A 12,773-nucleotide genomic window follows, 5' to 3' on the forward strand; every position below is an offset into this window, starting at 1 on the left:
AATATGAGGGTAATTTATTAAATTTTTATCAGACTAAAATATTCCATTAAAATGTTTCAATTTTATTTTGCCAAAATTTTGTTCTTCTATACTTTCAGCTATTGTATTTTGCCTTCAGCAAACCCAATTTACTTACCTTGGATGGTGGTTCTAAAGGGTATAGGCTCCAAGATTTTGCAGCACTGCTAGGAACTTGTTATCTATATTAACACATACTTACCTCCTCTGTTTTTCTTCCTTTACATAAATAATAAACATAATGATTTCATGACGTGACATGATATGATACATAATATAATGAAATATAATGCACAGAATAATATAATATTAAAAACAAACTTACATAGGAGAAAACACCAAAAAACAAAAGTGGAAACAGAAAATAGTTTCAGAACAAATATCAAAGGTGTTAGACTGGTCACAAACATTAAACAAACAAAAAATTCCTACCTGATGAATCAAAGTTCACCTCATTTCCAGGACTTGGACCTGAATCAATGGACACAACTGGTAAAAGTTTCCGAAAGTCCCACAGTTTTGTAACTCCACAGGAATCACAGGATGCTATTATGTGACCCTTTAAAGTATAAAAAGAAAAAAAGAAAAAAGAAATGTACATACATATATGTTACATATATTCAAAACTATACAGTAACACATACAAAAGAGAAGGCTTGTTACAATTTTATTAAATCCACAAGAATATACTCCTCTGAAATAAAAAGTACCTTTCTTCAAGATCTTTGTCTTGAACATAAAGTTGTTATAAAACAATAATTTAAATACATAAAATCCTATAGTAATTTTGGTATATTTTTCAGGAAATCATTTTAATTATTGTAATTATATTAAAAGATGTAATAAAACAAAAATATCCACATCCATGCAATTTTCTATGCACACATATCCCATATCATGTATATATGTGATCTATACATAAAAGCTATATACATAAAAACATTGCCCTCAAAGAGTATCTCATTTTATAAGATAGTGATTAAGTTAATATTGATAATTTATACCGCAGATAGAATAAAAGTAAAAACAGAGGTAGGAAAACAAATGGACAAGAGGAAAGGTGCATTTTTATTGTAGAAGTTAGAATGACTGGGGCCAGGTGAAATTGATGACAAGGAAACAGTGCTTACTGTGGTCTGTTAGACAAAATTACTAGAAATATTTGGGGCTTTGAGGTGACGTATAATGGGATAAGGGTGAAGATAACTGGATAAAGGGGATGGAAAACAAAGGGAAGAAGGCTGGATGGATTAAAGTTTTATGGAAACAAGAATAGATATTTTCCCAGTATAGAAGTACCATTATGGATACATTAGTTCCTCGGTCAAGGTCTGTCTACACCCCTCCTGCTGGTCTCACAGGAAATGTTATTGACCACACATTTCAGGTCAGGGTCCCAGATATAGTGATTGCTCCTGTTCTCTAGCAACACATAGCCTACTATCATTGTTATCATTCTGTCATTTAATTTCTGTGTCCACTCACCAATTAAATATGAGTATTGGCGACATCAGGACCATAAATAACATTTATGATAAGTCATTATACAGTGTTCCATTCAATATACAGTCTCTCTTTCAGCTCTAGCTTAACTTTTTTAATGTCAGATCAAAAATCACATTCTCATTTTCTTCCTAAATATTCTAAAATATTAAAGGTTCTAAAATACTAAAGATAATAACGATTATTGTACAGTTTTCCTTCTTATCATTTTGAACTAGCTCACACAATTTCTTTTTTCATTTACTCCTTGATTTCTAACCTTTCTGTCAAAAATGTGTATCTTGTGTGAAACTGCATGGGGATTCTGTTTTCTCCTAAACATACCAGTCATACAACAAATACCATTCATTTTAAAATGCTGTAAGTGTAGTCACTGGTGAAGCAATATAACCACCTTGCACCCAATCTCATAAATGGGATGTTTAATCTTTTTTATGACTTAAAAGGAACATGAGGGACTTGGAATGTTTTCAAATATGTAAACATGTATTGTAAGAATTGTGAAAAATCAGTGGATTTAATTTTCAGAAAAGGACAGTTCTCAGGATTAGCAGGGAATGTGAATGTTAGCAGTTAGAAATAAGTCTTTTCAGATATATGGGTTTTCAAACATCTTTCAGAAGTCAACAATGGAATTTTTTTTTTCAATTCTGAGAACAGAACAGATAAATTTTAACCAGGACTTAATTTGGATGCAGTTCTAACCAAAGGCAGGTTATGGACTTGATGTACAGTAAGTCCCCGACTTACAAACAAGTTCCGTTCTGGGAGAACATTCGCAAGTTGGATTCGTTCGTAAGTCCAACAAAGTGAGTCTTTGCACTTCCTAGCAGTCCCCTCCACACCACCACTGCTTTTCCTCTTGCTTCCGGACATCTGAGCTCTGATTGAGCACTGCACTACTGTACACTATCGCACTGTACAGTAAGCACACAGCAGCACAACTGTGACAATGTCCGGCAGCCACGTGAGCTACTTCCGCGATTTGTTTGCATCTACGAATGTTCGTAATGCGAGGTCTGTTTGTATGTGTGAAAGTTCGCAACTCGAATGTGCGTAAGTCGGGGACTTACTGTATTTTTCTGTCTGGATTCTATGAACTAAAGATAATCTCAAAGTGTGCTTTATAACCCTACATATAAAAATGAGGACACACACTTAAAATTTAAAAAAAAAATGTTCAATCATTTATTTTGTGAAAATAAGTATTTGAATAGTTTTAATTTTTTACATTTATCTTTTACTGCTGCTAAGTGATCAATATATGACAGTTTGATAATATTAAGAGTCAATACTTATTATATGCTTTTAATGAACCAAGTACTGTGCTAAATGCTTTATTAAGAAAAGAATATATATTATTTAAACAATTTTGAATAACTAATATTATTTAGCCCAATTTTTTTAATTTCCCAAGAAACTTAGAAGCCCCAATAAAGCATATATTAGGTAAAATAAATATAACTTATTAATGATAGAAATAAGTTTGTGTTTAGATTTGACAACTGAGTGATACTTGATAGTGAAAGAACAATTTCGCTATACCTCCAGTTCATCAATGAGCCTATGGCAGTATCTGGAGCATGGTGGAGCTCAAAGAATATTTGTTAAACTGATAGCTGATGAATGCCTCATTGGAGCTTATCTAGAAGTTTTACTTTAGTTCAATCATTCCACGACAGTTTTCAGGTAAATATTAGTTCTGACACTGATGGCTCTGAATCTCTTAGAAAAAAATGAAGATATAGATAATCCAGAACCAAAAATTTGGAATAGCCTCAAGACCTAGAACCCCTCCCTTTCCTATCTTAGGCAAAATGGAAGGCCATCTGCCAATCAATCTCCTCCCACAGGGCATTAGCAGTTACTAGAATATTGTTTATCTGAGCAGCATAGGGTAAGTTTTGAGGGATCTGGAGATGGAGAGACATGGAAAAGGAATTAGCTGACAACCTAGGGGAAAAAAGCCGAACAAATCATTTATCTAGAGGCAGGTAAGAAAACTAAGAGAGAGAGAGATCTCAAAGTAAATGTTTTTTAGAGGTATTTCATTATGTGCAATAATTCCATTTTACAGATGAGGAAAATAAGGTTTAAAGAGATCAAGTGACTTTCCTAAAATCACTTAGGTAGAACGTCTTGGAGTGAGCATTCAAAATAGGTCTGATTGACTTCAGAGTCTGAGATTTTAACTGATTTATTACATTCTTTTGGGTCGTCGGGAAAGTCATGACACGTTTTTGCATTGGAAAACAGAAAAATACGTCATGACTTTCCTGATGACCCAATATTTCTTGAAACTAATATAGCATAATATATTATAAATGTTTAAATATATTGAATATATCTCTTCACTAGGATACAGTTAAATAAGTGAATAACTCAGATCAATATTTGTCACAGTGATGTTTCTCACATTATTAGTTATAAGATGGGGCAGCAGAAATGTAAGAAAATAATTTTTCATAGATAGATACATAAACAGACATGCATGTACATATACATACATATATAAAACTGTAACTTACAATTATATACCTAAACTATTATTTTAACTATTATAATGGCATTTCCAAAGATGATTAATACAAGGGAAAATATGCATATGTAGTTAAATGAAAGAAGCAATAAACAAAATTGTTTACACTGTGATACACACACACACACACACACACACACACACACACTCACATATACAAAGCCTATGTTGAAAATACAAGTGGTAGGAACAAAATAAGAAATGCTTATCTTTAGGTGGTAGGATATATCATTTTTATTTTATTTGTTTCTTTTAGCCTTTTCAAAATTCAAATTTCATGAAATTAGTATATATTAATTGTTATCATCAGAAAAACATTTTTAATAAGTAAATAATGAAATCAAACATCATACACCATACCTGTCAAGTGATCTAGTTTTCACATGTTAAAATTCTACTATGTAAAAATGGGCAAAAACGAGGGTTTATCAAGTAAACGGCAGAAACATTAAGCCCCAAAACATCAGCTGTTCTCAATATGCGAAGGTAATGACCTGCAACTTGGTATTAAGGTATAACTATAACAAAATGTTTAGGCTCATTAGGAGAAAAATTAGTATCTCAAACATTTTTAGTCTACTGATACATTAGTGTGTCTCTTAGGACAGGCCTGTGCAGCATTAAGCATTAACTCGTTACAATATTTCTTCATTCCCTAATGGCACAAATAAGGCAAAGAAATTATGGAATTTGAATGGAAAGAGAAGGTAAAATTAGGAAATGCTCAAGGAATTCAAGGCTAAAGGCGGAGTGGAATATAAAGCATTCAGAAGATGTAAATAAGATTGTTGTTGTCAGTACATTCTTCTTCCCAATGCCATTGTCTATATGCTAGGTATTAATAATTTATATCACCAATCATGCCCCAGGTATATGGAAACAAGACATCTCAACCATAATTACTACACTACACTACATCACCACAATAACTTGTTCAAAATTATATATATATATATATATATATAATCCCATTTAATCCTTCATCTTTATGGTTAGATTATACTGTCCTATTATTCAGAGGAGAAAAATGAGACTTACAATGTTATACGACTTGCCCAAAGTCATTTGTTTAGAAAGCATAGAACCAGAATTCAAATTCCGTCAGTATGACTTAAGGGTCCAAGCTCTTAAGTTCTACACAAGGAAAATGTTTTGCGGGTCTTGACTGAGATGCTCCTAGGAATGGAAGCCAATGAAATAGCACGTGAATGCTTAGAGAGCACACTGCATGATTCAGGCAGAGCACCCTGAAAGAACTAACAGTACTTTAACAGAAAATCAACAAATATGTATCCGTGAAGAGCACATTGAGCAAGCGGGCGTTTAAACTCATAAGGCAGGCGAATAATTAGAAACAGATGAAGACAATCAATGTACATAAAGGAACAAATATTTACTGAGCTACACTATGTCCCTGGCTTCAGGCCGGGAGCAAGAGATGTGATGGATGTAAATTCAAAAGGGGTTTGTAGATAATTATTGGAGAGAGAGGAGTAATTCAGCACTTGCAATACAAAGTTAAATGCCAGAAGTAGGGAAAGGGTTGTTTATAGTACAAATTAAAACTCCTAACTCAAGTCAGTAGGATCAGAAGTGTCTTCTAAGAACGCAGTCCTGGGATAGGTCCATCAGGTGAATGTGGCTTTCTAGAAATAACATTTTAAATAGATTAAGATTATGAGCAGATATCAGTGTAGAGAAGGTTGGAGGGCATTATTACTATGGAAAACGACACAATGTAGAGCTCAAAAGCAGGAATTAGCATATTTCACTATGAGGAATATGGTGAATTTATGATGAGATTAATGATGTATGACAATTCTGAAGAGTTGTTGGAGCTCACACTGAGAAATGTGAATTTTATATTGTATATGATGTAAAAACATTACATGTTTTGAACATAAATATTGATATGTTAAAAATAATGTTTGAAGGCCAGTAGTCTCAGTGAGTTAAGCAGGTACTGTCAAGTACAAAATTGTCTCTGAGACTCCAGAAAACAAGTGAACATTATTTTCCTATGTTTTTTCTACTTTGTGTCAAAAGTCTAAGTAAGAGTTTGAATACAGGCAAAATTGTCTGGGCCAGTGGAAAACCTATTCATCTATCAAAGAAATATTGACTGAGCCTAGCACAGGTACTGATTTAAGTGGTTGAATATATGGGAGTGAGTAAAACAGAAGTCTTGGCCTCATGGAACATGTATACTTCTGGGGAGAATCACACCAACAATTAAGTAAATCGCTAAAATATGTGGTATGTTAAATGTTAAGAGGTATGGAGAATAAAAATATTGTAAACAAGGAATGTCTGGCAGAAAGAGTGTTGAAATGTAAAACGTGTGATCAGGAAAGGTCCCAACAAAAATATGACTTCTGAGTTAAGAGCAAAAGGCTTTATGGGGACAAGCGTGCTGCCGGGGAAGAAGGGTGATCCAGGAACAGGGAAGAGTGAGATAAAAGGTCCCCAGGCAAAAGTGCTGAAAGTAAATAGACCAGTGTAGCTGGAACTCCAAGTCCTCAATTCTACTTGTAATCAGGAAAAATCAAAACCAAAAACAAAACAAAACTGCTGCTTCCTGTTGAGACGATTGAATAGGGTTGTATTTGGAGATAGGTTGAAAACAATAACAGTTGTTTTCAAATTTAGATTGGTGGGGGCAGAAAGAAGCATGCCCCGTGATTTCAAACATTATCTAGGTGTTTATGACCCCCGAGTCTACATGTCCAATTCATGCTTCTCTTCTGAAATCCTGATCATTATTTCCATCTACCCACAGAACATATCAATTTACGTGTTCCTTAGCTACCAGAAGTCTGCATGTTCAAAGCCAAATTCATCTTTCCCTCAAACTTGATCCTTCTGTACTTTCCACATTCCATGCAATCACCAGAGCTCGTTATCATATTCTCCATCTCTGTTGTCTCCAATCCTGTTCAGTTGGCTTCCATTCTCCACAATCCCTCATGGTAGGTCCTCATCATCTCACACATGGACAAAGGTAGTGACCTCCCTGCCTTCAGCCCGATATCTTTGCACCTCATTTTCACAACAGGTGTTCTCAACCGGGGCTATTTTGCCTCTCAGAGGATATTTGGCAATGACAACTTTGATCGTAATACCCGGGGGACCTAACATGGGCATTCAGTTGGCAGAGGCCAGAGATGCTGATGAATATCTTACAATGTAGGGGAATGCCCCAACGCCCCTAACCCCAACATGAAGTTACCTGGTCCATGATATCAATGATGCCATGGCTGAAAAACTAACGGCAGAGTAAGTTTTTTCTAAAATGCAAACTTGAGCCCCTCCTTCTTGCCTATTATCTTTCACAATTCCCCCAATAAATACACCGTGACGTCATGTCTCTCTTTTATTTCCCCACAGACTAGGATGCTCCTGTCCGATTTCTTCCTCTGGAAAAATATAAGAATTAAGTAAATCATATACTTATTTACTAAGTATATTAAATACACTTAAAATTTGCTTCAAACACAACTTCTTCTAAAGTATTCTAGGGAAGAAGGTAAGATCTTATTTCTCTCTTACTCGCACATAATTATGTCATAAAAGTCACATAACAAATTATAATTTTTGGTGTAGATGCCCGTCTTTTCCTTTTAGACCTATATTGTGCAATACATGTGGCTACTCAGTATTTGAAATATAACTACTGCATCTGAGGAACTAAATATTTTATTTTATTTAGTTACAATTAAAATTTCCTCATGTAGCTAGTCACTGTCATATTGAACATTTTAGACAAAGAACATTTCAATCCCTACAGAAAAGTTATTTTAGACAATACTGTCCTGTTAGAGACTACTACTGTGCTAGACCATTTGTGCTCAGCTTGGGGCTTGTATTATACATCTAGTAAATATTTAAATAAATGACTTAATGAATCATTATTTCCATAGGCGAATAGTGAGATCAAAACTTTTCATAATGGTCGTGAATGAACTCTCTCGAGAATTATACCAGCTATTCCCACTGATTTTTAATTAGCCATCTGTGGTACTTATAATTTGTTGCCTTACATTGATAGTTATCTACTTTGTGTATAGATTTTGATTAATTATATTCTAGCTCATCAAAGAAAAGGACTCAATACATTGTTTGTTTGAATCTCCCACAAAATCTAACATAGTGCTTTTCATTTTGCAAATTCTAAATAAATTGAGCACAGTTCTGGTAGAAGTGAGAGTAAATTAGCCCAACTTCCTTCCTGCCAAATATGGTGCAAAATTAGTAGATTTCTGAAGGTAAAGGGGAGAAGAAGTTTTTATAAATCACTGAGAGTCTTTCTACTCTAAGGATAATTTTTGAAACTAACATTTTATTCAAGGAGAAATGGAAATTCCTAACATGGCATATGAAATTAATGCATTCTGCCTCTGGCAATGAGCCTCTTCTAAAAGCACTAAAGATAAATTTTCTGACTCTCATGTGAGTTTACTTCATTTTCAGTGTCATTATTGGCATTATTTCAGATATTCATGTATGAAATCTTTGTCTTATAGGTCCTTGGTGTTTTCTTCTGATGAAACTTGTCACATTGCAGTAGTCTTTCATGATATATTTACATAGTAACATACTGTAAAAGTAGGGCAATAGGATTTTTTTTTTAATATGAAAGAGTAAACCAAAGACATATGAAGTAAAAACTAAAGCTTAGTGCTCAATATCTGAAGAGTGCCATTTTAAATTATTCAGTTTGGCATTGCTGTGTATGTCAAAAAAAAAAGATTTAAGTTTTGCTTTTGGGTTTGCTAGTAAGTACTGAGTAACAAAGAGCCTTTCAAATTTTGGCAAGATCAGGTGTTGAAAATACTTTCTTATTTCCCTTAAAAATCATCTAACTGATACATTCAAATTCAACAGCTTTTCTGAATTTCTAAAGAAACTGTTAGTGATTGTTGATATTTCTGAAAGAGAACACAAAGGTTGCCCATGTCAACGTCTCCTACAGATTAGAAAAGTGTAGATTTTGAGACATCATGAAACTTGTCTAAGCCTTCACATGAAATCCACGGGCCTTATCCGGACTATAATTCAGATCTCCTGCAAACACACTGTCAACCTTCATCTTTCAGACATGGTTAACTATAAATTAAACTAAAAATAGAAGGGTTAACTATAAATTTTAACTAAAAATAGAAGGGTTAACTATAAATTTTAAAAAATAACACCATTATCATTATAATCCCATACCTTCTGCTTTAAATTGTTGACAATTAAAACCAGATAATAAGAAGACTTCCATTGCCAGTCACAATGGAGTAATGGGGATCAGGTTTATTCTCCTCCTGAAACAACTAAAAAAACGGACATAGGAAGATGCAGGAAACAACAGTTTGCAAGACATATGAATGAGGCAACAAAGGACAACAAAGGAGGAAGTTAATGAGGTGAGCCATAGAAGATTGCTGTGACATGCTGCCTTGACAGTTTCTAACCCCTCGACACGAGGAGAGGGAACCCAGAGGGAATATGGCTGACTCTCAGGGTTGAAGGGGTAGAGCTGGGAGTCTAGGGAGACACAAAGGCAGCTCAAGTTTGCAGGACAGAGTTCAGGAGAAAACCCTGGAGGTCTCTAAAGCGACTTACTCCAGTATTTACCCGAGTACTGACTGGCATATGCATATGAGGAAACTAACTGGAGGCCTGGAAAGAACCCTCTGAAATTATTAGAGAAAACATGAAAAGGCACTTACACCCGGCTGGGCATTATGCCTGCCCTAGAAGCCATACTGAAAAATGTCAAGATTTGGGAGTACCAGGCAGATTAGAGCACACAGAAGGGTCTTGCCTGAGTCCTGGGAAAATAATTAGCTCTAAACTGAGTATGTCTCCAATCCCACCAAAGAAATCTTAAAAGCAGATTTAAAAGAACCCAACAGTTACTAAGTAACTTAACATCATCCCAGAACAAAGCTCAAGAATATATATAGGAATACAAAAGTATCCAGCATCCAACAGGATTAACGTGATGAATTTATTTGGTACATGGTAATATTGCCATTTTATATATGAGCATATTGAGACTATTTCAAATTCATATACCTGGTAAATGGTAGCTGACATCCAAAACTCAATCTTATTGACTTCAAATCCATTAAATAAATAAGAAGAAAGTCCAGAATAAAGTCACATGTAAATCAGACGGAAGCGTTTTATTCAAAGCTTTTTAACTTAATTTTGATGCACATCATTATTTGATTTTGTTATAGTGACTTTGGAACCAGCAGAAGTTGGGGGTGAAAATAAGAGACGTTGGGGGAGAGGAAGGGTGATGTGGCTCATTAGTGAAAGTGGCCAGAAAATGAAAAGCATGAGTACGGCTTACAGTTTTATAATTTTTCTTGGCACTTCTTATATAAACTGGGAAATATAACATTTATTTAAAATATACAAATAGACTTCTTAGTCTTTAAGCAATTATGACACATGCGCACAATTAATATCGGTCACCCAACTAAGTAAGTCATACCCACACTACACACACACGCAGAGCATATATTTTCCTAAAATAATTATAACTTGAGATATCTTTGGTCTGTCCATCAACTTCCTTTCTTCTAAACAACCATCTTTAAATAAAGCATACATGCCATACTTATTTACATTTGAATGAAGCCTATATTGATAATCTTCTTAAAACAATCCATAATAATGGGCGACCTAATTTGAGAATTAAAGGATATTCAAATGCTTTTAAAAATCATGTGTTAGCTGCTAGACTTCTACTACTCTTTGACACATTTAATCAAACTGCTATAACCCATCCTTTTTTCCAGAATAGTATATCTCTATGCCTTTATTACTCTATTTTCTTTTGCTGTGGTGAGCTGAACAAAGAAATTTGTACATAATTTTAAAAGATGATGACATTTCTTTTTCTAGAGACTTTGACGAAATTATTAATCATTCATTAAACATTGACCAGACAAGTGTTCCCTGTTAGAATGGCCTAATGCCAGGTGATGGAATGGGGAAGGGGACAGGATGATGCAATACAGAAAGGGCTAAGACATGGTCTTAGACCTTAATGAGCTATGCAGTCATCTTGTTCATACTAATTTGTAAACCATCTAAGTGAAACTAAATGCATTGTCCTGTAACTTTACATTTTAGGAATATGTATACATAAGAATGAGATAGATATAGGTGAATCTCCAAGTCAACACAGTTGAAAATATACAGGGTGCCTTCATCCCCAGTGCCCTTCATCCCTGGTTGGACCAATATCCTGTTTGTTAGCTTGTCACTCAGCACACTGCCACTCTGATCTCTCTAGTCACCAAATTAAGAAATAGAACACCTCTTTTGGAGTTTGAAGTGAACAGTACAGTGATGCTGTTGGAGCAGTTTTTGCATGAATTTACATAAAAAAACTGGATCACAGGACCCCCTAAAGAGTAAAAGCTAGTCGCAATTGCTATTGCACTTTAAATAGTATACCAGGGATGACGATTTTAATGATGGATGCACTTAAATTCATTAATCTGATGGGCTTTATCAGGGAAGGAAATCAGTCCTTTTATATTCCCAGCATGATGAAAGGGGGCAGGGCAGGGCATGAAAATCAGAGAAGCTCTAGTCTTCTGAGGCCCTGAATAGAGGCTGGTGAGGGGCTCGGAACCTGAATGCCCACATTAGCAGCTGACTGAGGTGAGGACCACAAAATACCCAGTGAAATCTGTTCCTTTCCTGGTTGGAAAAATATATGATTTTTTTTTAAAAGATTTTATTGGGGAATTGGGGGAGGGGAACAGCCAAGTTGTCCTTCAATCTTAGTTGTGGAGGGCACAGCAAGCTCAGCTCCAATACCAGTGTGGGAGTTGAACCGGCAGCCTTGTTGTTAAGAGCGCACGCTCTATCCCCTTAGCCACCCGGGCACCAGCTCAGCTCAAGGTGTCGAGTTCAGTCTTTAGTTGCGGGTGGGCGGAGCCCACCATCTCGAACAGGCAACCTTGTTGTTAGGAGCATGTGCTCTCACCAGCTGAGCCATCCTGCCACCTGTTGGCAGTTCAGCTTGGGAGCAGCTCACTGGTCCATGTGGGAATCGAACCGGAGACTCTGTTGATCAGAGCTCACACTCTTGAGCAAGCTCTTCAACTGGCCTGATTTATTTTGTTTTATTTGCCTAAATCAGTTCCTCAAATATTTACAGAGTGATTGCCACGAACAACGTACACATTTATGTTTCTAGTGATTTCAAAATGATCACTTCTTAAGTGCTTAGGTGGAGCTTTTAAATGTATATGGTTTTTAACACTTCATTTAGCGAAGATGGCAGCAACACCTGAATGATTGTTCTTAATAACAGTCCCTTTTCTCTTTGCCCTTCTGCTCTTCAATCATTGCAGAGGACATTATATGTAGATCAGCACAAATTCTGTTAAATCTGCTTTATTTATTGCGATAGCAACCTGAAGCGTTAGTTACTCTAATTGGCAGAAGTCTCTTTTAAAGTGGCCAATTATTATTGACTAATATAGTGTTCACTGCAATAACATTTCTGGGATAACCTGCAGTAAGTTTATTTTCTCTTAATATGTACACATAAGTGTAGTTGCATAAAATCAGGGCAATTCTACTACAAGGTTGGAGAATTAAGTTCACGAGCACATTCTATAAAAAGTGCTACATACCTCACTGCTGAATATCATTATGGTCACCTTCGAAGCACTCCCCTTGGGAAGCTATG

General features: G+C 35.3%; 1 protein-coding gene across 1 annotated transcript in view; it reads right to left on the minus strand.

Annotated features, from left to right (window-relative positions):
* Window positions 1-339: 339 nt before the first annotated feature.
* Window positions 340-12,773, minus strand: part of LOC109375348 (sperm-associated antigen 16 protein-like) — a 194,170-nt gene continuing 181,736 nt past the window's right edge. The window contains 2 exon segments of the mRNA XM_019630702.1: window positions 340-438; window positions 440-577. Coding sequence (XP_019486247.1) covers window positions 340-438; window positions 440-577 — 237 coding nt within the window.

The sequence above is a fragment of the Hipposideros armiger genome, unplaced genomic scaffold (assembly GCF_001890085.2).
Source record: "Hipposideros armiger isolate ML-2016 unplaced genomic scaffold, ASM189008v1 scaffold_935, whole genome shotgun sequence".
In the NCBI taxonomy this organism is placed as follows: Eukaryota; Metazoa; Chordata; class Mammalia; order Chiroptera; family Hipposideridae; genus Hipposideros; species Hipposideros armiger.